The sequence below is a fragment of the Podarcis vaucheri genome (genome assembly GCF_965113315.1).
Source record: "Podarcis vaucheri genome assembly, chromosome: 5".
Lineage (NCBI taxonomy): Eukaryota > Metazoa > Chordata > Lepidosauria > Squamata > Lacertidae > Podarcis > Podarcis vaucheri.
The window spans coordinates 67015532-67043051 of NC_138763.1; the positions used below are offsets into that span (position 1 = coordinate 67015532).

At 41.3% G+C, this 27520-nt stretch overlaps 2 protein-coding genes across 6 annotated transcripts in view; both read left to right on the forward strand.

Moving 5' to 3' along the window:
* The first annotated feature begins 6858 nt into the window (after positions 1-6858).
* The window catches only part of LOC309532153 (putative lysosomal acid lipase/cholesteryl ester hydrolase), a 55507-nt gene continuing 34845 nt past the window's right edge, over positions 6859-27520 (forward strand). Inside the window, exons 1-3 of one of the 4 annotated variants that reach the window (XM_082222168.1) lie at positions 6859-7001; positions 7633-7750; positions 10357-10555. In XM_082222168.1, coding sequence (XP_082078294.1) covers positions 6873-7001; positions 7633-7750; positions 10357-10555 — 446 coding nt within the window. In that variant the 5' untranslated portion in view covers positions 6859-6872. Of the gene's footprint in view, positions 7002-7632; positions 7751-10356; positions 10556-21621; positions 21846-22473; positions 22600-26112; positions 26312-27520 lie in introns of those variants that run through there. The other 3 variants (XM_082222169.1, XM_082222167.1, XM_082222170.1) reach the window with 3 other exon arrangements.
* On the forward strand, positions 13733-18176 carry LOC309532187 (putative lysosomal acid lipase/cholesteryl ester hydrolase; the record flags this gene model as incomplete). Of its 2 annotated transcripts, none has more annotated exons than XR_014219609.1 (3): positions 13733-13975; positions 15958-16029; positions 17943-18074. XR_014219609.1 is itself a non-coding variant. In XM_082222247.1 (3 exons), the coding sequence occupies exons 1-3, from the start codon at positions 14393-14395 to the stop codon at positions 18174-18176; spliced, it is 330 nt and encodes a 109-aa protein (XP_082078373.1). In that variant the 5' UTR covers positions 14378-14392. The 2 variants fall into 2 exon arrangements, 1 of the variants encoding a protein (XP_082078373.1); XM_082222247.1 differs by lacking the exon at positions 13733-13975 and adding an exon at positions 14378-14416 and having other exon boundaries at positions 17943-18176.

Sequence of the window (27520 nt, forward strand, 5' to 3'; positions counted from 1 at the left end):
ATGTCAGGGATGTGTATACCTGTGAAGAGATCCAAGATTTAGAACCTCAAAGCCAAAGTGAGAGCATTTGGGTCAAAATTAAGGGAGAGAAGAATAACAGAGACCCCATTGTGGGAGTTTACTATAGATCCCCAAGCCAAACGGAGGACATAGATGATGCCTTCCTGGAACAGATGGCCAAGCATGCAAAAGGAAGGGAGATAGTAGTAATGGGGGACTTCAATTACCCGGATATTTGTTGGATGTCAAACTCAGCCAAGAGCATAAGGTCAAACAGATTCCTCACTGGCCTTGCAGACAACTTCATTGTCCAGAAAGTGGGAGAAGCAACAAGAGGAACAGCCATTTTAGATCTGGTCCTAACCAATGTTGACGACCTGGTTAGTGGGGTTGAAGTGGAAGGATCATTAGGCGCGAGTGATCATGCTCTTCTGAAGTTTACAATACAGTGGAAAGGAGCAGCCAAGCATACTAGGACTCAATTTCTTGACTTTAAGAAAGCTGACTTCATAAAACTTAGGGAAGTGCTGGGTGAGATCCCATGGACAGTAATACTAAAAGGAAAGGGAGTTCATGATGGCTGGGAGTTTGTTAAGAGGGAGATAGTAAAAGCACAACGTCAGGCAATACCAATGAGACGGAAACATGGAAGGTGCCTAAAGAAGCCAGGGTGGCTATCTAAAGAACTTTTAACTGAGTTAAGATTAAAAAAGGATGTGTACAAAAAATGAAAAAGGGGGGAAACCACCAAAGAGGAATTCAAACAAATAGCCAGCACGTGTAGACACAAAGTCAGAAAAGCTAAAGCACAGAATGAACTCAGGCTTGCTAGAGAGGTTAAAAGCAACAAAAAAGGCTTTTATGGGTATGTTCGTAGCAAAAGGAAGAACAAAGAAACAGTGGGGTCACTCAGAGGAGAAGATGGTGAAATGCAAACAGGGGACACAGAAAGGGCTGAACTCCTCAATGCCTTCTTTGCCTCAGTCTTCTCCGATAAAGAAAACAATGCCCGACCTGAAGAATTTGGAGCAAATGATTCAGCAGAGGAAACACAGGCCAGAATAACTAAGGAGATAGTACAAGAATACTTGGCTAGTTTAGATGTATTCATTTTTTATATATATATAAATTTTTATTGATTTTATAAAAGTTTTTAAACAATACAAACATATAAAAAGACAAACAAACATGTATAATTTCATAACCTTTTCCCCCCCATAAACCTCGTTTCCCAGACTCCCCCATACCTCCCCTTTCTGCATCCCAATGTCCAAAATTATTTCAGCAACTTCTAAATAATTCTATCAAACATATGTCTTCTTAATCTTTCCTTCGATCTAATCTTATATCACTGTAACCCTTTCTTCCTCAAAACCTCGACATTCTATCATTCATCAAGTTTATAATAGTCCTTAAGATAAATTTTAAATTTCTTCCATTCTTCCTCTGCCGTCTCCTTCCCCTGGTCGTGGATTCTGCCAGTCATCTCAGCAAGTGTCATATAGTCCATCACTTTCATCTGCCATTCTTCCAGAGTGGGTAGATCTTGTGTCTTCCAGTACTTTGCGATGAGTATTCTTGCTGCTGTCGTAGCATACATAAAGAAATTCCTATCTTTCTTTGACACCAATTGGCCGACAATGCCCAAGAGAAAGGCCTCTGGTTTCTTAGAGAAAGTACATTTAAGTACCTTTTTCATTTCATTATATATCATTTCCCAGAAAGCCTTAATCTTCGGGCACGTCCACCAAAGGTGATAGAAAGTACCTTCAGTTTCTTTACACTTCCAACACTTATTGTCAGGCAAATGGTAAATTTTTGCTAGCTTGACTGGGGTCATGTACCACCTGTAGATCATTTTCATAATATTTTCCTTTAAGGCATTACATGCCGTAAATTTTATACCGGTGTTCCACAACCATTCCCAGTCAGCAAACATAATGTTATGACCAATGTCCTGTGCCCACTTAATCATAGCCGATTTAACTGTTTCATCCTGTGTATTCCATTTCAGCAGCAAGTTGTACATTCTTGACAAATTCTTAGTATTGGGTTCTAACAATTCAGTTTCTAATTTTGATTTCTCCACCTGGAAGCCAATTTTCCTATCCTGTTTGTAGTTCTCCATTATTTGATAATAATGGAGCCAATCTCGTACTTTAGGTTTCAGTTTCTCGTAACTCTGTAATTTCAATTTATCTCCATCTTGTTCCAAAATTTCCCAGTACTTTGGCCATCCGGCCTCCGTATTGAGTTTCTTCAGTGCCTTAGCCTCCATGGGTGACAACCATCTAGGGGTTTTGTTTTCCAACAAGTCTTTATATCTTATCCAAACATTAAACACCGCTTTTCTGACAATATGATTTTTAAAGGCCCTATGCACTTTAACTTTATCATACCATAAATATGCATGCCAACCAAATGCATTATTGAAACCTTCTAAATCCAAGATATCTGTGTTCTCGAGGAGCATCCACTCTTTCAGCCAGCAAAACGCTGCTGCTTCATAGTACAGTTTTAAGTCCGGCAGGGCAAATCCCCCTCTTTCTTTTGTGTCTGTAAGTACTTTAAATTTTATTCTGGGCTTTTTGCCCTGCCAGACAAATTTTGCGATATCTTTCTGCCACCTCTTGAAACAGTCCATCTTGTCAAGAATCTGCAAAGTTTGAAACAAAAATAGCATTCTAGGCAATACATTCATCTTAATAACTGCAATTCGGCCTAACATTGACAGTTTCAAATTTGACAATATTTCTAGATCTTTTTTAATTTCTGACCAACATTTTTCATAATTGTTGTCAGAGCTGCTTCCAGATCCTAGCTCACAGAGGATCACGCTAGCCAGCGTTCACTTTATAAAAGTCTTTATTGAGTTACAGTTTCCATTTCCAAGCTGCAGCGTGCAGCTCTACGTCTTAGACGCTAGACCTGCGAAGCTCCGTCTGAGTCCCCGCCTCCTGTACACCAACTTAATACCCTAGCCTTACTCCACCTTTTCCGCCTTTCCTTTCTTCTCTGGGTCCCTCTGCCCCCCGTGGTCTCTTCCTTCCTGGACTCTTCTGACGCTGACCCCCCGGACCCTTCTGTCTCCTTGCGGTGGGCTTTAGGACCTGGCTCCCTTTCCGGGCTGCTTACTGTGCCGCCTTCCTGTGCATTTGAACTTGGCGCGCGCGCCCAACCTTCCATTTTCCGCTTGACCGTTTCTTCGCTCCCCGATGGAGGTGTGGCCACTCCTGACTCATACCCTCCCCCCTGCGGCGAGCCGCCGGATCCCGATACCTGCCGCCCTTCCTCCCCACTGCGCTCTGTTGGGGACGCTGGCCCCGATTTCCAACTGCTGCTCTCTGAATCCCCTCTGGTCCCTTCTTCCTGGGGTGTCCCCCTAGGCTCCCCCCTTGCTCTGGCCACTGGCGCTCCTTTCTGTGAATCTTCCGATTCACTGGAAAGACTCGGAGATCTCGGGTCGTTGTCATCACTCATCTTTCCTTCGGACTCCTCCCCCTCGCTCTCTGTTTCCTCCCTTGCCCGCGCCTCTGCTCCTGAACCCCTGACAATTGTCTTTATACAAGTTCAAATTTTTAGATGTCAAATGGACCCCTAGGTATTGTGTTTAGATGTATTCAAGTCTCCAGGGCCAGATGAACTGCAACCAAGAGTATTAAAAGAACTGGCAGATGTGATCTCAGAACCACTGGCAGTCATCTTTGAGAATTCCTGGAGAACAGGCGAAGTCCCGGCAGACTGGAGGAGGGCAAATGTTGTCCCTATTTTCAAAAAGGGGAAAAGAGAGGACCCAAATAATTACCGCCCAGTCAGTCTGACATCAATACCAGGGAAGATTCTGGAGCAGATCATTAAGCAAACAGTCTGTGAGCACCTAGAAAGGAATGCTGTGATCACCAATAGTCAGCATGGATTTCTGAAAAATAAGTCATGTCAGACTAACCTGATCTCGTTTTTTGACAGAATTACAAGCCTGGTAGATGAAGGGAACGCAGTGGATGTAGCCTACCTTGATTTCAGCAAGCATTTGACAAGGTGCCCCATGATATTCTTGTAAAGAAGCTGGTAAAATGCGGTCTTGACTATGCTACCACTCAGTGGATTTGTAACTGGCTGACTGACCGAACCCAAAGGGTGCTCATCAATGGTTCCTCTTCATCCTGGAGAAGAGTGACTAGTGGGGTGCCACAGGGTTCTGTCTTGGGCCCGGTCTTATTCAACATCTTTATCAACGACTTGGATGATGGACTCAAGGGCATCCTGATCAAATTTGCAGATGACACCAAACTGGGAGGTGTGGCTAACACCCCAGAGGACAGGATCACACTTCAAAACGACCTTGACAGATTAGAGAACTGGGCAAAAACAAACAAGATGAATTTTAACAGTGCAAAATTGCATGAGGTCATGGCAACCCAAACAGCCACCATGCTCTTGCGATTAAAAATACAGGAAGATGGCATCTAGGAGGATGGCATCATGGATTTTGGCTTCAAAGTGTTGGAAGGTATGCTGGTGCAGGTGTGATGCAGGCCTTGCTGTTGCCCTCTACAAGGACCCTTGCATGTGTGTAAAGAGTTGGGGAGTTACATACAGGAACTATTGCCTGCATGTACTACAAATCCTCATGTCCAGCTCTTCCTTGCCCTGGGATCAAGCAGAATGATAGATGCACTTTATTTTTCCTTACATGGGGATAATGATTGGGTTATATTTCTCCTGAACCTCTCCTCCAAATTCAACCCTTCTTCTGGAAGAGCTTTTTTTTGCTTCCTGGGTCTCAGGCTCATGGGTCTTCAGGTTGTGGCCTGCTGCTGGCCTTCTCCACTACTCACTTGCTTGGGAGATGGTTAGAAAGCATTTTATCTTCTCTTTCATTAGGGGCCTATTTGAAGTCCCCACCTGGGAAGACCACTCCTTCCTGGGCTGAAAATAGTTTTCTAAAGACTCTAAACCATTTGTGCTTATGTTACCTTTCATGCCTAGCAATGTGATATCCTGAAGCATAATTACAACTGGGGGAAATTCTTTTATATGTCTAGCCATGTGGGATGTGCAAGTGTACCTCAATCCTCTATTTACAGTTGTACCTTGGTTGACGGACGCCTTGCGACTCAAACGTTTTGGCTCCTGAACGCCGCAAACCCAGAAGTGAGTGTTCCTGGTTTGCGAACATTCTTTGGAACCCAAATGTCTGATGCAACTTCTGCGGCTTCTGATTGAGTGCAGGAAGCTCCTGCAGCCAATCGGAAGCTGTCCCTTGGTTTTCGAATGTTTTCAGAAGTTGAATGGACTTCCGGAATGGATTCCATCCGTCAACCAAGGTACGACTAGTTGCAAAAGAGACTTTTTGCATGAAAGACAGAGATATGCACTTCTGTCATTTAGACTGAGTCACTGCTTGATTTTTTTTTTAAAATGAGAGAGAAACCAGGTCTGTGTGGAACTGGAACCTCCTATCATTGGACAGAACTGAGTTGCCCAATGTCTTTGTTTGTATGCAGCTTTTTCTTGTGTGAGGGTGGTAGGACAGCCTGAAGGTATTGCATTCAGGAAGCAGATTTATCTGAGTGATTGGGTGACAACCACCTCTCAGTGTTTTTTTTTGCAGTTATCATGCGATCAGTTTTCTCAGAAAATGTCACAATGCAGAATGTCCAGTGTGGAGGTTAACCAAACAGGAATATTCAAAGTGTCCCTTTTCATTCACCCAATATGTTGGCCAGTATAAACTTCAGATGCCTGTGACTAGAAGGATAACAATGTGCCTAAAGCTAAAGGTAAAGGAACCCCTGACCGTTAAGTCCAGTTGCGGATGACTCTGGGGTTGTGGCGCTCATCTCACTTTACTGGCCGAGGGAGCTGGCGTTTGTCTGCAGACAGCTTCCAGGTCATGTGGCCAGCATGACTAAGCTGCTTCTGGTGAACCAGAGCAGTGCATGGAAACACCATTTACCTTCCCACCAGAGTGGTACCTATTTATCTACTTGCACATTGACGTGCTTTAAAACTGCTAGGTTGGCAGGAGCAGGGACCGAGCAACAGGAGCTCACCCCGTTGTGGGGATTCAAACCACATACCTTCGGATCAGGAAGCCCTAGGCTCTGTGGTTTCGACCACAGTGCCACCTGCGTCCCCCCCAACAATGTGCCTAGGTGAGTGCAAAAGGGTTTAGTTGCACTGGGCACCGAGCTTCTGGTGTACTGCAACAACAACATCCAATGGAAGGCAAGAGACGACATGTGTGTGCACTCAGTTTCAGCATTGCACAGGGCAGCACTGAAGTTTGAGATGCCAAGGTCTGCCACTGCAGCTGCTGACTGATTGATGCTTGGTACTCTCAGCTGCTATGCTAAACTAGTTTTTACACCTTGACTAACCTATTTTTAAAAACTGAGCTTGCAGTCCTATCTATGCTTGCTTGCACAGGAGTCTACTCCTAGAGGGCCAAGCTCCCTTTGTCCCCCTATAAAATATTTTAGGGGGCTGGGCCCCTCCAAAGTTGATGGCCATGGCCATTCAAATGATGTGCATGTGTTGCATCTTGCGATCAATTATGTGGGTTGGGGCATACATGGGCCCCTAAATATTTTTTCCCAGGTTGGCACCCATGCTTGCCTGGAAGAATGTCACATGAAATTCAGTGGTTCCATAGGCTTATACTGGGAGTTGGGCAAGGCCAAGCCAACCATATCATTACATTGAATCCCACCCCCCGCTTCCTGGTAGGTGTTGACAAACAATGGCTAGCTATTTAAGCCATTTTACCTGCCATTTCCTTCTGTGGATTATGAAGTGGCGTTCAGTACACTGATGGCTGCTTTAATCCAGTTTTGTGGAGGAGTAGTCTTGTACAGCTGTGCTGGAATATGGATTTGTTTCCAGGCAAGTCAAGGATGTGGCTCTTCATATTGGGGACAGGCCTTGTCCTAGTCCTCCTTACTTCAGAAATATTGTTTAAAAGAAGAAAAGTAAATCCAGAAGCTACAATGAATATTGTAAGTCATTAACCTTTTCTTTCCTGTCTTCTTACCTCAAGGAATATTTGGCAGTAAGTGATGCTTAATGGTGCTATACTCCATATAACTGAAGTTCATTTTTTTAATGGGCTGCTGGGATTTTAGGGGGCAAGAAAATATTTATTATTATTTTATTTTGAATACATACTTTGTCTTGCCAATGCATCATTGCTCAGCATAGCTTACAACATTTTCTTTAAAAGAATAAGCAGCCTAAAGTAGTTCCCAGCTTGTGCTTCACTGAACGCCAATGTTCTGTGAGCTTCATTTAGTTGCTCCAACAGTGGCAACTTTAGCATCTTGCAGAGTTCATTATAATTGCTCTTCAACTGCAAGAAGAAAAATATTTAAGTGGTACACCAAGACCCTCAGCAACAGAAGGCTCCCTTCATTTCTAATTACGCCAGAGGGAGGCAGGAAATCAATTCTTAGATTTCTTTTGAACTGGCAAACAACTGATTGTATTTGGCACATTCACAATCTTACTACTTTAACTGGCTTTTCACTTATCTGCGTACTCTAGTTACAAATTGTTTTCTGTGAAAATAAGTGTTTAGGCATTTTTTAGTCACTTTATAACCTTCTCAACCAAACCCTCTCGGCCTCGCAGAGCGAAATTATTTCTTTCAGAGGCTATCCCAGTGAGGAATATGAAGTGGTGACAGATGATGGGTTTATCCTGAGTATTAACAGAATTCCTCATGGGAAAAGAAATCAGTCAAACAAGGGTGAGTTTGTGTTTGGAGTTATAATTTGTATGTATGCATAGATACAAACTCTCAATAGTGTTGGGATTTTTCATTATAATTATAATACGACAATTTCTTGCTTTGCAAAAGTTTGACTTATTGCAAGAACACATAGTGAATTTGTTTGGTAATGTGTGACTATTCTTATAATATCTGAGTGTGTCTTTGTTCTATTTTTCCTATAAATTTGAAAGAGATAGGCCTTATAAATTGATGAGGTCAAGCATATTTTACTCTTTTCCTGAGCTATTAGAGAAATGGAAAAGTATGGAGACAAGGAGAAGGGGAAGCTAGAGTAAGTGGTTCACAGTCCACGTTGACTGGAAGTCATATGAATTGTTGTGATATTTTTTATCTATTTTAGTTTTTTGTGGGAGTTGATTTAGTTTCAAAATAGTGTTTTTGTATTCATCACGGATATATCTGCTTCAGCCATTCATAGAGGGTCACTGTTTTATTTTTTAAAAAAGGAGTGAGAACCTAGTTCACTGTGGAGATGGAGGCACTGCCAGTTTGGTTGCCCAATCCCTTTGTGTGTGTTGTATTCAGCTTTTCTTGAGGAGTAAGGAGTGAAATGAGATAGACAACCTGAGGCCGAGTAGAGGGTGACAGGAGTAAAGGTGGTGCAATGAAGTACGGGCCCCTGGACTGAGTCTCCTGCTTCCAGTGTCAAGTATCAATTATAAGATGAAAGAGGGAGTGAAGCTGAACAAATAATCATGAACCTTATCATCCACTGCAATGTAGCCTACATATTTGGTCTGCTCTAATTAAGAAGCAGTAAATGGTACCAAAGGGAGAAAAGAAAAAGTGTATGATTTCAAGGCTGGTGCTCTGGTTCCTCACACTTCTAGTCAAATGAGAGGAACATTGAATTGATGTTATATGTTGATTCTTAAAAATACCCCAGTCTTGCTACTGTCTACTTATAATCCACTTGTTTCTCAAATCTATAAAGTATTAAACTCTCAAATGCTTCCACCCCTCATAACTCTAACGGCACGATGCAAAAAAGATTTCGGTGAGCCATTAGATGATACTTTATGTAACAGAATCTGGATAAAACTCCCTTTAAAGATGTTTATGTAAGATTCCAGGGAAATGCACTCAAATGTATACTCATTATTATTGAGTAAACTGACTAAAAACGTATTAGTTATGTGTTCAAGAATTTGTATTGCCACTGGTTGATTTATGCACATGTGGTAGCAATACTCCCAAGTTTTTTTTTGTTTGGGAAAGAAGTTTTTCATGAAGCAAACCTTATCACAAAACAACGTATCACTTTGAATCCTAAAATAGCACTTCTATCATATTAGTCAGAAATTGTTCAACAACTTTCCCACAAATATCTCATTAGTGATCTGATGACCACAGCGTGGCTTGCTATTGCAAGGTATTGGAAGTCTCTAAAGGCAGACTTGCTTTGAAATCTGGATCTTACCACTTAGAGAAGAAAACAACTATGTTTCAATCAACCTGGTATAGTTTTTTTAAAAAAATACGCAACATTGATAGAACACGGTTATAGGAATTGGAGAACACATGACTGTTTGTGGAATGATACATTAGTTTAAAAATTGAAATAACTTAATGTTGTTGTTTAGTCACTTAGTCGTGTCTGACTCTTCATGACCCCATGGACCAGAGCATGCCAGGCACTCCTGTCTACCACTGCTTCCCACAGTTTGGTCAAACTCATGTTGGTAGCTTCGAGAACACTGCCCAACTATCTTGTCCTCTGTCGTCCCCTTCTCCTTGTGCCCTCAATCTTTACCAGCATCAGGGTCTTTTCCAGGTAGTCTTCTCCTCTCATGAGGTGGCCAAAGTATTGTAGCCTCAGCTTCAGGATCTGTCCTTCCAGTGAGCACTCAGGGCTGATTTCCTTCAGAATGGATAGGTTTGATCTTGCAGTCCATGGGACTCTCAAGAGTCTCCTCCAGCAGCATAATAGTTAAATGCAGTTGAATAGACATTTGGTGCTTCTGTGGCAGGTTGCTGGAATGGTTCCATATTGACTGCTACGTCTTGTACAAATAAGTAAAAACAATAAAACATTTCTTTGGAGGGAGGGGACCTCTGACTTGATTTTCATATTGCATTCTGGAGTAATTCCTTCCACACTCAAATTTCAGGCATGTGAAATTGCTAGCCATGCAAGCTCTGTGTTCCTGTGCCCCAAGTTTATAGTAGGTGATATGCAGTAGCTTCCAGTGAAGTGGCATGTGTGGGGGTATCATTGCTTTCCTGATTTCCCAACACTTCACTTCACTGGAGCTCATTGAGAGGAAGAGGGGAGGTGCAAGGTTGGGGGAGCTTGTCTTGGTATGGCATGCAGAGGTGGGAGAATTGGATTGGCTGTGCCAATATGCACTGCTTCCTTCCCTCTCCCTCTCCGTAAGCACCAGCAACCCAGTTTGGGAAGCCACGAGAGCAACAGTGGCCTGCCTGCACCACTTCACTGGCTGCTACTTGCAATATGGAATGATAACGATGCCATTCAAGGTTCTGATGGATCACTGTCTTGTTGGAAAGAAACACAGAAGTTACGTCTTATAACTATACTTAAACGACTTCCATTTCAGATCCGAAGCCTGTAGTGTTTGTGCAACATGGCTTGTTTTGCTCTGGCAGTAACTGGGTGGCAAATCTGGACAACAACAGCCTGGACTTCATACTGGCTGATGCTGGCTATGATGTTTGGCTAGGAAACAGTAGAGGGAACACCTGGTCCATGAAACACATCAACTATACTGTGGAGCAAGAAGAATTCTGGCGATTCAGGTAGAGGGAGCTTTCTAAACTTCATTATGTGTTTCTGGTTCCTAGTCTTCCTTTTAGGATGATTAATCTGCCATCCTCTTTCTCTTCTGTTTCAACATTGAACAGTGCCCTGAAAATACAGGATATGCAGGTATAAAAATAAATTTCCAAATAAATATAATTGGTAGTTGTTTCAAACAAATAGCATACATTCTTCAAGTGAAGAATTATATGCTCTTATGAAGAATGGAAGATGGCAGGATTCCCAAAAGATGTGTTCTACAGTGAGTTGGCTTCAGCAGGCCCCTTGGCAGACCAACTCTGCATTACAAAGTTGCCTGCAAATGTGACAATGAAGGCTGGCAGTGTTAAACCCACTGTGTGGGAATCCCTTGCAGACAGTCATTCAGGTCATGCATCCACAGCAATGACTAGAGGAGGAATGACCACTGAAGGAGCATAGAAAGAAGAAGTGCCATGGTATAGCTGCATCAGTACAACCTGATGCCCCAGCAGCAACAAGATATATGTATCAGATTCTGCATCCACAGCAGGCATTGTAACGCTTTGACTTCACAGCGCAAGGCACACTCTTTAATTGTCTTCTGAGACAGATGGGTGTCAACAGCAAAATGAAGCTGGATAACCCCAGCATAAAGGGATGAAATATGACTTTGGTGAGCTCTGCAGACGTTAGCCGCTTTGAGACTCATTAGGGTAGTGATAAAGCGGGATACCACATCCAAACTTTTCTTCTTCTTCTTCTTCTTCTTCTTCTTCTTCTTCTTCTTCTTCTTCTTCTTCTTCTCCTCCTCCTCCTCCTCCTCCTCCTCCTCCTCCTCCAACAGATCAGGTTAACTTTGGGTGCCATTAGATTTTATGTGGGAGGACCAAGTGTGATTCCTGCTGATTCCCAGTAAACTTACTAGGCCAAACATGTGGAGGGGGGAAGGGAGGGGAAGCTCACATCATAAATACTGTTACTTGTGAAACTGGCATTTTAAAAAGCTTTAAAAAGGAAGATAAGTAATTGCTTAATCATAATTACTATGTTTCACAAATGTTTATGAAATTGGTAGTTGATGAGTACATGGAGGAGGTGACCTCTTGTGTGCCAGATCCAAATCTGTTCTTGTATTGCGCTGGGTGGAGAACATGGCATGCTCAGCTTACACAATGCAGATTTCACTGCATATTCAAGTCTGTAAATATTCCTTTTCCTTTGCAGTTATGATGAAATGGCTAAATACGACCTTCCAGCTTCTATAAATTTTATCCTGAGCAAAACCAGACAGGAGAAAATATTTTATGTTGGTCATTCCCAGGGCACCACAATGGGTAGGTTTGAAGGCTTCTTAAACACACGTTGGCCATTGTAATAGCTACACATTTATTTCTGTGGTTGGTGTTATATATTAATTTCAATACAGATCTTGTTTATGGTACAGAGATTTCACTTGGAGCCTATGGAAACCTATGGAGAAGCATCATGAATAACAATCTCTGTGTAAGTTTCCTACATATTCCTACTTAGTAATGTTTCCCATAAAAGTAATGTTTCAAAGCTGCTATGGACTGACAAAAAGTGGTATATGGAGTATAATAATCCCTATACACATTAACTGTGTTTTCTGTTTGCTTTGGTTTACCTGAGTTTCCTAGTCAGGAAGCTGTAGTTTAACAACCCCTGGAAGTATTGCATTAAGACCCCCAAGAGAAGGGAGAAAAGTGTAGGCTGAGTGTGGGTACCTTGTTTGAGGGGTCCAGGAGGTTGAAGTCCATGGGGGACTGATGGGCCAATACACTTCTCCCAAGCCTGTGTTGGGTTGTGGAACCCAGTCCATGGCAGGGGTGACTCAGCGCAAGATCCACCTGACCAGGTTCCTATCAGATAGCGGGCAGCCTGCCTTTATGCTGGATACTTGCCCAGTGCCTTGGCCATACCTACTCTTTCCTATACAGTAATCAATAAAGTTGTGGTTTAATTCAACCCAGTACCAGTCTCGGTGTCCATTCTTTAGGCACTCCCTGTACTGGTCATGGCCATCATGTGCCCGTGATGGCAAACACTTCTTCACAGGCCTTACAATACTGTGGACTTTACTCAAAATAAAAAAATTCCTTCCAGTAGCACCTTAAAGACCAATTAAGTTAGTTCTTGGTATGAGCTTTCGTGTGTATCTGAAGAAGTGTGCATGCACACGAAAGCTCATACCAAGAACTAACTTAGTTGGTCTTTAAGGTGCTACTGGAAGGAATTTTTTTATTTTGACTATGGCAGACCAACACGGCTACCTATCTGTAACTGTGGACTTTACTATTTTTGTGAGCTAATTTTGTATTCTTCAGTATTTATCAAGACTACATTGGTTGTTAGATTCATTTTTCTTCTATTTCTGTTTCTATCTTCCATTGTGTTTCATAGCATTCATTGCATTTTCAAGCATGCTACAACTCACCCATAAGATAAAAATATTCTTTGGATTGGCACCACTAGTCACCGTGAATTATTTTCCCAACCCGATAGCAACTAAGCTCCTTCAGATTTCTGACAACACGATCAAATTAAGCATTTTGTACCCATCATTTGACCTGAGACCATTTGTCATTCTCTTGGACACCTAAACTAGCTAATGCTGCAACTTGGTATCAGGGTGTTGTATTAACTACTCTGTACTCAGGACTATCAGTATTTTGTAGTAAAAAATGAGGTGCCCATTTCCCCATCTTGCTGTGTCCTGGGTGCCAGCAGAAAGTATCTGCTGTGGGTAACGAACAAAGGGGTGCTGGTATAAGAACAACCCTCATACCTATGTTTGCATTCAGGGCCCATATTAAAGGGTTTGGTACAGGTAACTCCACATTTATGCATGCTCTATTTGAGTGTGGCCATGACCCAAGGAACCCGCAAGTGGATCTCAGAAATGGGGAGTATCCCGAGAGTACTCCTGGCTTGCGAGTAGACCTTTCCCAGTGCCTGAAGAGGGTGGGATATAAATAAAATATTATTATTATTATCATAGGTCACATTTAACAGTAGGGTGGGACCGCCTACCTGTCAATTACCTGATGTAACAATGGAGGATTTCAAAGCATGTTGCAAGTCCCTCCCTTTAGTGTTAGTTGGAGATTCTGATGCAAACCTCTTGCTGATTTGTTTTCCCAAGTATTTAAATGAAAACGCCTCTCTGAGCTGCAATCTCAGCTGGTTAGTAGGTGGGAGTCTTTGGAGAAAGTGTGTGGGCCAACCTGGGTCCCCTGGCAGAATAAGGTTGTCTTGTGGAGTGAAAGTTCCTGATCTCTGCAATATATTTCACTTCTGCACAAGGGGTTACCCGAGCTACTTATCCATGTAATCTAGCTGCCGGAGCAGAAAGGAAAATTCAGATTACATGACAAAAGAAATTTGCAGCCCATAAGTTAAATGAGAATTACTTCCAAGTAAGTGTAAATGAGACAACTCCTAAGTGGTAGTACATCTCTCCATCATTCTCACTATAGCAAGTCAGTTAAGAATGAATAGTCTAGAAAAACTGCAAAAGCTGAAATGATACCAGTGGCTTTTCGATGGCTTTGCATATCTTTCTTTGGACGTTTACAACATTGTTCTGCTCCCTAAAGGGAGGAGGTTAAACATTATTGCATGGCCTGAGTTACAGCATGACTATTGATTCATTCACCAATTCCTGTTTATGCCCCGGGGATATTCTAGATCCACTTCAGTTGGGGTTTAGGCCCAGTTTTGGCACAGAAGCTGCTTTGGTTGCCTGATATGATGACTTCTGTTGGAGCTAGACATTGGAAATGTGTCCCTATTAATTCTCCTGGACCTCTCAATGACTTTTGATACCTTTGACCATGGTGTCTTTTTGGAGCGGCTCTGTGAGTTGGGGCTAAGCAGCACTGCTTTGCAGTGGTTCTGGTCCTACTTGCATGGTGATGCTTGGGAAGTGCTGTTTGGTCATGTGGATCCTTCAATGTGGGGTTCCTTAAGGTTCGATTTTATCCCGCATGGGATACATTCCCACTGAAGGAGCAAGTACATCACTTAGGGGTACTTCTGGATCCTTTGCTGTCACATGAGGCTCTGGTAGTTTTGGTGGTGAGGAGTGTCTTCCATTAGCTTCAACTGATGGCCCAGCTGTGCCCCTATCTGGGCAGGGATAGCCTAACTTCAGTTGTCTATGCTCTGGTCTTCTTCCATCTGCCTTGCCCCCCCCCAGCCCTGGAAGTCCTCATAAGGAAGCAGTGCCTGGAGGAAGAACTGTGACGGGAGAGACTTCATCAGGCAAGGCCTCCTTCCACCTGCCTTGCCCCACCCTCCAGTCTCTGCTTCTCAACTTGTATTGTACTATTTTATGTACTATGGCTTGCTGTTGTTTTACTGATTATAGTTTAGAAATTATTTATTGTAATTGTTAAGGGTGGATTTCTGTTTAATTTTTATATGCTGATATTTAATATTATTCTATACTATTCTAATGAATATTGAATATTACTTTATTTGACTTAGGTTGCGTATTTTAAAGTTATGTTTTATTATCACATTTTTTTATTGCATTAGATTGTATAATTAGAATGTATTAGACTGCATTATTACATTGCATTAGAATGTATACATTCTTTGTTTCTTCAGCTTGTAAACTGCCTTGAGTATTGTAAGATAGAAAGACGGTATACAAATTAAAAGATGATGATGGTGGTAACCTATAGGTTACAATCCTGCAATATGTTACACCTGGGGATGCCTTTGAAGACAGTTCAGAAACTTCAGTGGGTGCAGAATTCAGCAGCCAGTTTGCACACTGGGGCAAGACAGTTTGGGCAGATAACACCAATCCTGGCCCAACTGCAATGGCTGCCAGTAGGTTTCTGGATCTAATTCATGGTACTGGTTTTGACCTATAAGGCCTTGAAGTGACTCAGTACCACTATACTCAAGGATTGCCTCTCCCCATAGGAACGGACCCAGACCCTGAAACCATCATCTGAGACCCTTCGTCATGTGCCCCGTCCACAAAAAGTCTGGAGGATGGCAACATGAGAACAGGCCTTTTTTGTGATGAATCCACACTTGTTGAATGCTTTCTCCTAGGCGGCTCATTACTTACCTTTAGGCAACAGGCAAATACTTCCCTCTTCTCCCAGGCTTTTGGCTAATTACATCACCGATGGCCTTTTAAACCGTGTGTGTGTGTGTGTTCCTTTGTTTTTATGTTATGTGTTTTTGTGCTTTTGTGTTGTAAACTGAACTGTGTTCCTTGGATGAAGGGTGGTATAGAATTATTATTATTATTATTATTATTATTATTATTATTATTATTATTATCATCATCATCATCATCATCATCATCATCATTGTCATCATCACCACCATCATATTCCCATTTGATTTTTCAAAATATGGTACACCTCTTTTTCAGTGTAAGAAGATTGGGAAGTTCAAAGGCTTTGACTGGGGAAGCAAGGAAGAAAACATGGCTCACCACAATCAGGTAAGAATTTCTCATTATTTGCATTTCTCTCTCTCTCTCTCTCTGCTTATATGAGGGTAGATACTGGTAAGGCTTAGCCATAGCTACTGGTGGGAAAAGCTGCTATTCGTATAACACATGGTGGATAATATGAAGTTCCAATGTAAAACAAGAACGTCAAGAGTTATAAACTTAAATGAAGTTTATAACCAGGCTGCATATATGTACATACAGAAAACATAATGGTTGTGATGCCCATAAATATGTTAGCAAAATCTATATTTAATTCCATAAACTGAACATATATCAAAAGAATATAACCACACCATGTGAAAAACTATGTAGTAATCTGAATATAATGAAGCTTTTTGTACAGTGCATGAGGTGTTTTTATACTTCTTCCATCATATTCTTTAGATAATTTAAATGCCTGCATAAGATGTTCTTAATGTCCTTCAATCAGACTTTCTGGATAAGTGAAATGCAAAATGCATTTGGGTGTTCTATGCTTCTCCAGTGGACTATTTTGTTATGCAGCATCATTTATGTATAAGTTCAGTCTCTCACTTTAATTTATTTTTATAAAAAGAATGTGCAGTGTTTAAGAACAGCTTAGTTTGTGAACAACTTGGATTAAGAACGCTGCAAACCCAGAAGTAGGTGTTTTGGTTTGCCTTGGAATAAGAACATGTTCCGCTTCCTGTTGAGTGTGTTCCATTGGTAAATTGAGTCCCCCGCTGCTATGGGAAAGCACGCCTTGGTTTAAGAACGGACTTCTGGAATGGATTAAGTTCGTAAACCAAGGTACCACTGTGATTAAATTCCAAATACAGGCAATGACCAATTTAAGCACTTTTCATTGACTCGTGACTGTGCACACGCACATTGCACCAAACCTGGACATCACTAGAAAAATGCAAAAATGGCCATAAAAGAGCCAAGAAAGTAAAAAAAAGAGGCACAAAACAATGCCAAGCAATCCTAGGAGCCCTTGCACTGACTGTCAAGGCATGTGGAGAGTTGAAGTTTGAGCAAGGAGGTTTAGAGGGAGCAATTATGGTGGAATTTGGCAGTGTTTGGAGATTATGCATAATGGCCAGACAATGTACTAAAGGGAAGTCCTCTTTCTGCACATAACTGTTAGTTCTCTTTCTGCACATAACTGTTAGTTCTCCTTCTGCCCATAACTGCTGCATTATGGGGAAGCCTTGCTCCTTTTCTCTTGCATTCTGGGAAGTCTTGCTTATAATCTGCCTCTGCACAAACTGTACCTGCTCTTCATGCCTAGCTGACCACATCTACAGAACTTGATTGTTATATTGTTTCATGTTATGATCAATCATTAGTAATTGTTTGTGCCATATTAATCTCTAGTTACAATTTAATTAGGAGGCTTCATGCCTGTCTAGTTCTAGCTCTGATTCTCAGCCTTTAATGTATCAGTGATAAATGATCATATGTAAATCCCACCTCTCACATGTAATCCCAGCCTTGTACTTATGTTAACCAATCACAAGTTTCTTTGTGTATGTATCAACCAATCAGCCACAGGCCCACCTGTGGCAATGCTTGCAATATTCAATAAAAGAGGCTCCCAGGGCCCGCCCTGACAGACGCCTCATGTTGCACCTGCCTCTCTCGTCTCCCGTGATTTTTCATTCCTACAATGTACAAAGGTCAATCTATGCACATTCCCCTAGGCCTGCTGGAGCCTTTATATATATTAACCAGGAAATGTGCACAATTTCCTCTTCATTGATTATGTGCACATTCTCTATGATGCCTTGTAAATCTGCACAATTGTCCAGTTGTTATGCACATTCACTGCTCAATTTATATTCCCCTTATATGTGTGTTTGTTTTGATCAGGAAGTTTTTGCAGAGTCCTAAGCTACAAACTATTTTTTAAATGGTTATTTCCCCCTCTCTTTTAGGAAACAGCACCTTCCTATGAAATTAAACAAATGACTATTCCAACAGCTCTCTGGAGCAGTGGAAACGACTTGCTTTCAACCCCAAAGGATGTTGCCTGGTTGCTGCCTCAGGTCCCAAACTTATTTTACCACAAGTTTATTCCTGACTGGGAACACATGGATTTCCTCTTGGGCCTTGATGCCCCACAGCGCTTGTATGAAGAGATAATTGAGTTTATGCAGAATTATGAGTGAGTTTGGGATCCTGAAATAGTCCTCGAAGAAACCAGCACTATGAGTCTGTGATGATGAGTGAAACTGCTACTACTTTGAAAAATTCACCATGGAAAGAAATCCCTATGTTTATAAATGCAAACACTATTACTAAGTTGTCTATGCAAAGTACGGAAATCCCTCAGGAAATAACATTTATGCACCACATATAATTATCTAAACCCATGCATCTTTAGTGGAGGTATTTCCTGTTTTCCCTCTTTCACTACAACTTATTCACAAAGCTTCCCAAGCTACAAAAAGTGGATAAATTAAAAAAGGAAGCCTTTAGACCCAATTTTGCCCCTTCTAAACGCAAAGAGGTTTTACAAGTCACAAAAAACCATGTCTCTCAGCTGTGTGACTCTTTCTTCAGCCGCTTCAAAGGCCCCTGAAATTATCCATTTATTTATGTTAATTCTGGGGTCTTTCAAACTAAATCTCCTTTTCCCTTTTCTTCAGTTTCTTCCAAAAGCCCACCTCTTAATCCATATATAAATAAAAGTAAATTACACCTGCTCCAGTTTATATCTAGTCCCCATCAGATCCAAATAAATAATAGAAAAGATAAATTAACCATCTATCTTGATGGCAAAAAACAGACAAAATTCAATTCAATCCCACAGTGTCAGTGTCTTTTAAATTGTAAAAAAGGAGCAAAGGAAATAAAAAATAGTCCTTAGAATATATATTAAAAACACACACAATGTCAACATCCCGCTTTCTTCTCTTTCCCTCCACAATATTTAGAATTCTTTCCAGTTTGGCTCTCTTGTTAGAAAATATTTATAAAGTCTAAAAATTCTGCATCCAGTGCTTTAGGCAAATCACAGATTAAACTCAGCTCATCGCCTGGAATGCTTGTCAAAAATAACCATTAGCCAGTATTTTTCTCATACTTAATTTAGTCCCTGCAGATTTTTTCCATGCAGATAAATACCCACAGCTGGAGGGGGGGGAGGTTTTGGAGGCCCTTAAGGCAGTTTGCTGTGGGTCTCGATCGCGCTGTGTGTCTGTGCTCAATCTTGGATCTCCCCTGGCTCCCTTGGAAGTTTGGGAGCTCCTAGAGAGTGTCCTTTGACACTGCTGGACCCTTTGGAACCCAAACTTTTCCTTCGGACTTTTTTGAGGAGGTGCTTTGCCTGAGCACCCTTCCCGCTTCCTCACAGCAATCAGGATGCTCAGAGCGAGCAGTCTGCCTGCAAACCCAGAAGTGCCTTTAATGGAGGCGTCGAAACATAAGTGGACTTCTCATCACAAATAGTAGTCATGGAGAAGGGAAATGACTTGCCCCTAATTTTGCACAGTAATGTATATTGGAAGGTATATCTGATCTTCCCAAATATCATGCAGGGTAGAGTGGAGATAAGTTCCTTGCTAGCACCTGTGGTATTGTATTGATGATGTGCAAACTATTTTAATGACATTTTTCTGAAACATGATCTTCGATTGAACTAAATTTTGCTCAGAGAAGTATTGAAATTAATTACCATGACTAAATTGAATGCCACCCCACTGGCCATAACACAGTTAGGAAGACCAGCTCTACATTTAAGTGTTCCAAAACACTAAATCTGCATCCTGAAAGCAACCTGACATGTCACAGTTACTGAAAGACTGACACCTTGAGACTAAGCACAATTGGAAAGAATTTTTGAAATATACACTGATATCAGTCCCTACTTGTTGGAATAAAGGTTTAGTGCATGTATTAGAATGCTGCCCTCCGTGGTAGAACACCTGCTTCACACCTAAGAGGCTCCATGTTCTCCCTGTAGTATCTCCAGGTGGGATCAGGAAAGAGCCCATTGTGAATCCCTGGAGAACATCTGCCAGTCAGTGCAGAGCAGTGGTGGGGAAGTGGATGTGATCAGGAGGCTCGGGCCTTATCTTCCCCAACTGTCAACTGTTGACTCTTCAGGTTTAAATTTTCTGCTGATGCTTGTAATGAGCCATTAGGTAGCCTAAACCCTCTGGAATGGGGAAAAAACCCCACCCCACTAGGCTTTCACTTTCACCTAGAATGGACCATCTCCTGAATTGCAAACTTCTCTGCTTTCCAAATACACACTGGTACATAAGTTAACTTCCATGCATACAAACACCACATTTTATGCACACCAAACCTTTAACCTGAGCACTTTAAAAGAAAATGTATATCTCAGATGTCAAAGGCCAGGGCAAAAAGACATGTCTTCACCATATGATGGAAACTATACAAGTAAGATGGCAGATGCACTTTTGTGAGGAATAGAAGCTGCCAGAGAGATTGTCCTCTGCTAGGCACTCACCACCCCGAACCTCTGCTATCAAGCAGGCCCCATCTGCTGAGATTAACATTTGCAAGGATCTGTAGGGAAAGACATGATATTTCAGATATTCTGGGGCCTAATTCATTCTGTGCTTTAAACACTAATGTGGGCACCTTGAATTGGGTCCAGATGTCTGTACCCATATGTTTTAAAACAGGTTGTATACGCAATCTTAGCCAATATCCTGACTGCTTCCTTTTGTAAAGTTGATGTTTCTGAATCATCTTCAGGGGCAGCCTATGTAACACAGATTGAAATAATCCAGGATAATCACTAAACAATAAGTCTATTCCTTTCAGGAGACTGCAACTCCATCTTGAACAGTCCATCTTCACACTTTCCAGACTGGAGAACTTGAAACACACAGCACTTATGTTCTTTCAGAATTCAGTTTTTTAAAAAATTGATCCACATCCTGCCTGTCACTGTCTCCAAATACTGGTCTAGCACCTCAACGGGTTCTTGGGTCCTCATGCCATTATGATATTGGGAGCTTTATCTACAGCCCCTTTCCTAATGATCCCCAGCATGAAATCCACCTTTCCCCCCTTCAAAGCAGCCACACGCTGGGTCAACATCTTTAGCAAGCGATCTACTATGACCCCATGATCTCAATCACTGTCAGGACAGACCCCAGGAGCTTATACAGTATATGAAATTAAGATTTCCTGTTTCTTAGCAGTTTCCAATCCACAAGAGGATCTCTTCTCCTACTCCCTGAGTGCTCTGCTTACTTGGGAGACTCTGGTGTGGTTTTTCTGTCTGCTTTTTACTCATCAGGTCAGCAGATGAATTGCGATGGCAAATGAAAAGAGAGCATAGATCCAAGGAAAGAGTTTCGTAAGATTCGTACAACTGTTGAGTTGGAAGGGACCACGGAGTACATCTCGTAAAACCCAGGAATCTTTTGGCCCAATATAGGGCTCAAAAGCATGATCCTGAGATGAAGCAGGTTTATCAAGGCTCACTTGCGTGAACTCAGTGGAAATGACTTCTGAGTAGGTTGGAAGTTAAGCAAGGGACAATTCCATCACATCATTACATAAATTTTTTTCTTCTCACCAGGTAGGCATTGCTTGTAATTGACAAACAGTGGCAAGCTATTTAAGCCACCTGTAATTTCTTCCTGTGGAATATAATGAAGTGCATCTCATCGACAGTTGCTTCAATCTAGCTCTGTGGAGCAGGAGTCATATAGCTGTTCTGGAATATGGATTTGTTTCCAGGCAAGTCAAGGATGTGGCTCTTCATATTGGGGACAGGCTTTGTCCTAGTCCTCCTTACTTCAGAAATATTGTTTAAAAGAAGAAAAGTAAATCCAGAAGCTACCATGAATATTGTAAGCCATTATTCTTTTCTTTCCTGTCTTCTTACCTCAAGGAATCTTTAGCAATAAGTGGTGCTTAATGGTGCTATACTCCATATAACTGAAGTTCATTTTTTTAATGGGCTGCTGGGATTTTAGAGGGCAAGAAAGTATTTATTATTCTTTTATTTTGAATACATACTTTGTCTTGCCAATGCATCATTGCTCAGCATAGCTTACAACATTTTCTTTAAAAGAATAAGCAGCCTAAAGTAGTTCCCAGCTTGTGCTTCACGGAACGCTAATGTTCTGTGAGCTTCATTTAGTTGCTCCAACAGTGGCAACTTTAGCATCTTGCAGAGTTCATTATAATTGCTCAACTGCAAGAAGAAAAATATTTAAGTGGTACACCAAGACCCTCAGCAACAGAAGGCTCCCTTCATTTCTAATTATGCCAGAGGGAGGCAGGAAATCAATTCTTAGATTTCTTTTGAACTGGCAAACAACTGATTGTATTTGGCACATTCACAATCTTACTACTTTAACTGGCTTTTCACTTATCTGCGTACTCTAGTTACCAATTGTTTTCTGTGAAAATAAGTGTTTAGGCATTGTACAGTCACTATATAACCTTCCCAACCAAACCCTCTCGGCCTCGCAGAGCGAAATTATTTCTTTCAGAGGATATCCCAGTGAGGAATATGAAGTGGTGACAGATGATGGGTATATCCTGAGTATTAACAGAATTCCTCATGGGAAAAGAAATCAGTCAAACAAGGGTGAGTTTGTAGTTATAATTTGTGTGTGTGCATATATACAAATGTTCAATAGTGTGGGGAATTTTCATTATAATTATAATTATAATTATAATATGACAATTTCTTGCTTTGCAAAAGTTTGAGTTATTGCAAGAACACATAGTGAATTTGTTTGGTAATGTGTGACTATTCTTATGATATCTGAGTGTGTCCTTGTTCTATTTTTCCTATAAATTTGAAAGAGATGGGCCGTATAAACTGATGTGGTCAAGCATATTTTACTCTTTTCCTGAGCTATTAGAGAAATGGAAAAGTATGGTGGCAGGGAGAAAGGGAAGCTAGAGTAAGTGGTTCACAGTCCATGTTGACTGCAAGTCATGAATTGGTTGTGATATTTTTTATTTAATTTAGTTTTTTGTGGGAGTTGATTTAGTTTCAAAATAGTAGTAATAATAATAATTTATTATTTATACCACGCCCATCTGGCTGGGCTTCCCAGGCACTCCGGGAGGCTTCCAAAAAAATATTAAAATACTGTTATACATCAGACATTAAAAGCTTCCCTAAACAGGGCTGCCTTCAGATGTCTTCTAAAAGTCTGGTAGTTGTTGTTCTCTTTGACATCTGGTGAGAGGGCGTTCCACAGGGAGGGCGCCACTACCAAGAAGGCCCTCTGCCTGGTTCCCTGTAACTTGGCTTCTCGCAGTGAGGGAACCGCCAGAAGGCCCTCGGTGCTGGACCTCAGTGTCCGGGCAGAATGATGGGGGTGGAGACGCTCCTTCAGATATACTGGACCGAGGCCGTTTAGGGCTTTAAAGGTCAGTACCAACACTTTGAATTGTGCTCGGAAACGTACTGGGAGCCAATGTAGGTCTTTCAAGAACGGCGGTATGTGGTCTCGGCAGCCGCCCCCCAGTCACCAGTCTAGCTGCCGCATTCTGGATTAGTTGTAGTTTCCGGGTCACCTTCAAAGGTAGCCCCATGTAGAGCGCATTGCAGTAGTCCAAGCGGGAGATAACCATAGCATGCACCACTCTGGCGAGGCAGTCCACAGGCAGATAGGGTCTCAGCCTGCGTACCAGATGGAGCTGGTAGAAAGCTGCTCTGGATACAGAATTGACCTGTGCCTCCATGGACAGCTGTGAGTCCAAAATGACTCCCAGGCTGCGCACCTGGTCCTTCAGGGGCACGGTTACCCCATTCAGGACCAGGGAATCCTCCACACCTGCCCGCCTCCTGTCCCCCAAAAACAGTACTTCTGTCTTGTCAGGATTCAACCTCAAATAGTGTTTTTTATCTGTTAATAGTTCGTATTTTATTCTCAGTTTCTCTCCATTCCATATGAATATTGACATATCTCTTTTCCATTCCTGAAAACACTTCATCCCTCCCAGTATCGAAATTGTTTGAAATAAAAATATCATTTTGAGAAGTATATTCATCTTAACTACCAAGATTCTGCCCCATAGAGAGTTGTAATCTTGTCCAGTTTTCCATGTTTTCCTTAACCTCTTTCCATACTTTGGTGCAGTTATCTTCATAAAGTTTAATACCCTTTGTTGATATCCAGATCCCTAGGTATTTTACCTTGCCTTTAATCGCTAATCCTGTCAGCTGTTGTATTTCTCTCTCCCCTCCATATTTAGATTTTTAGTTAATATCTTAGTTTTTTGGTAGTTTACCTTCAGACCTACCACTTTTCTGTATGCTTTAATTATTTCTAGTGCTTCTGGGATACATTTTTTGGGGTCTTGTGTTGTTATTATCAAGTCATCCACGAATGCTCTAACTATATGATTTTCCCCCAATTGTAATTCCTTTTATCTTTTCTAAGATTTTGCAACAAAACTTCCAAAGCTAATATAAATAACAGGGGTGAAAGGGGGCAACCCTGTCTTGTCCCCTTTGTAATTGGAAATTCTTCAGTCATATTCCCATTTATAATTAACCGTGCTTTTTGTTGTTGGCATATCTCTTCTATTGCCTTTCCCCTTTGCCCTTCTACTCCCAATATTTCTGGTTGTTTTTTCATAAAATGCCAGGAGATGTTATCAAATGCTTTTTACACATCCAGCAGGAAAGTGCTGCTTTTTTATCAGTTTTAAATTCTAAATATTCCAAAATATCTACAATATTCCTGGTGTTACTCAATATTTGTCTCCCTGGTAAGAAACCCACTTGATTGGGGTGTATTATTTCTTTTAATATCTCTTTTGATCTATTTGCAATTATTCCAGCAAAAAGTTTATAGTCACAATTTAATAAAGATATTGGTCTGTAGTTGGGCATTAGTTCAAGAGATATGGCGAGATTCATATGGAACGGGGAGAAACCGAGAATAAAATACGAACTATTAACAGATAAAAAACACTATTTGAGGTTGAATCCTGACAAAATATTGATTTCACTTTTAGGGCTCTAGTCAGAAAGTGGTTTTTGTCTCTTTTTCTTAGTAAACGTAGTGGGACTTCTTTCATAATTATGATTTCTTCTCCTTCAGTTCTGAATTTCTTTTTCCTTCTTGTTTGTAGGATATTGTATAAAGAGTAATGTCTTGGCAGACTTAGACTGAGCCTTGTAGTATATAAAGCTAATTGACAATTTACATAGAAATATGATAAAAAATAAAAGAAATAAGTAACTGTGGTAAAAATGTATTTAACAGATAATGTACAATGAGAATGTTTGGAAGTCTTTGTAAAACCTCAACTACCTTTTCTTCTTCTTTATTTTATTTTTATTTTTTTCATTTTCTTTCTTTTCTTTCTTTTTTCCTTTTTTCATAAATTGTAGTGTCATGTGTAGTGTGAGGCATACAATGTATCTTTGCTTCAGTTGCTATCATTTTCTTTTTTGTTACAAACAAAAACAGAGAGTGTTGTATAAATGTATATTTTTAAAAATAAAAAAATAAAAACTGAAATGACTTAAAAGTTAAATGCAATTAAATAGACATTTGGTGCTTCTATGGCAGGTTGCTGGAATGGTTCAGTATTGACTTTTACGTCTTTTACAAATAAGTAAAAACAATAAAATATTTCTTTGGAGGGAGGGACCTCTAATTTTTCATATTGCATTCAGGAGTGATTTATTCCAGACATGTGAAATTGCTGGCCATGCATGCTCTGTGCCCCATGTTTATAGTGGGTGATATGCAGTAGCTTCCAGTGAAATGGCATGTGTGGGGTACCATTGCTCTCCTGATTTCCCAACACTTCTCTTCACTGGAGCTCATTGAGAGGAAGAGGGGAGGTGCAAAGTTGGGGAAGTTTGTCTTGGTATGGCATGCAGAGATGGGAGAATTGGATTGGCTGTGCCAATATGCACAGCTTCCTTCCCTCTCCCTCTCCGTAAGCACCAGAAACCCAGTTTGTTGGGAAGCCATGAGAGCAACAGTGCCCTACCTGCACCACCTCACTGGCTGCTACTTGCAATATTGAATGACAACAATGCCATTCAAGGTTCTGATGGATCACTGTCTTGTTTGGAAAAAGACACAGAAGTTACTTCTTATGACTATACTTAAAACACTTCTGTTTCAGATCCAAAGCACGTAGTGTTTCTGCAACATGGCATGTTTTGCTCTGGCAGTAACTGGGTGGCAAATCTGGACAACAACAGCCTGGGCTTCGTACTGGCTGATGCTGGCTATGATGTTTGGCTAGGAAACAGTAGAGGGACCACCTGGTCCATGAAACACATTAATTATACTGTGGAGCAAGAAGAATTCTGGCGATTCAGGTAGAGTGATCTTTCTAAACTTCATTATGTGTTTCTGGTTCCTAGTCTTCCTTTTAGGATGATTAATCTGCCATCCTCTTTCTACTCTGTTTCACCATTGAACAGTGCCCTGATAATGCAAAATATGAAGGAGCAGAAATGTGTGTGTGTCTATCTATATATATATACACACACATTTCCAAATATACTATATAACTGGTAGTTGTTTCTTTAAACAAATTGCATATATTATTCATTTGGGGAATTACATGCTTTGATCAAGAATGGAAGTTGGCAGGATTCCCAAAAGATGTGCTGTATGAAGAGCTGGCTTCAGGCACCAGGCCCATTGGAAGACCAACTCTGTGTTACAAAGTTGTCCGCAAATCTGGCATGAAGGCTGGCGATGCTAACACTGCTGTGTGGGAATCCCTTGCAGATGGCTGTAGTGCCTGGAGAGAGTCATTCAGGTCATACATCCACAGCAGAGGAGGAGAGCGGAAAGAAGGAGCACCATGGTGCACTAGCAACAACACATCCAGATGCCTTCATTTGCCCAGCTGCTACAATATATCTGTATATATATTCTACAGCCACAGCAGGCATCCTAACTCTCCAATGGCTTGACTTCACCCCACAACTCACACCCTTCCATTATCTCCTGACACAGGTGGTTGCCAACAACAATATGACCCACACCGTTGGGGTAACTCAAGCACCAAAGGATGAAATATGGTCTTGGGTGAGCTCCACAGATATTAGTAGATTAGCTGCTCTTTAGGTGTAATTAGATTGGGTGTGGACGAACCCACTGTGGGTCCTGTGAATTCCCAGTACAGTTACTGGGCCAGAATTTGAAGCTCCTCAGACCTGGGGGGAGGGGAAGCAGAGCCATTGGTTGCCCACAGGAAAAACATTTTTCCTCCTGAAACTCCCACTTTTTTAAAAAAAAGATGGTTTCCCCCTTCTTTTTTCTTCCTGTATTAGAGTTGTGCTATATGTTTTTTCATGAAGAAAAGTGTCAACAACAGATGGACTCATTTCCCTCTTCTAATCTGTTTGTGTTGCATTTTTATACTGCCTAGCTGGCACTCTGATGGCAGCCCCTATTCTGTGCAGGGGTGTTCTGCAGGTTTGCCTTATTTGGCTCTCTAGGTGCTGATCTTTGCTCTTAACTATGTAGTGAGCTTTTTTAGTTTGCAGTGAACAACTCATAATGTGGCATAGACT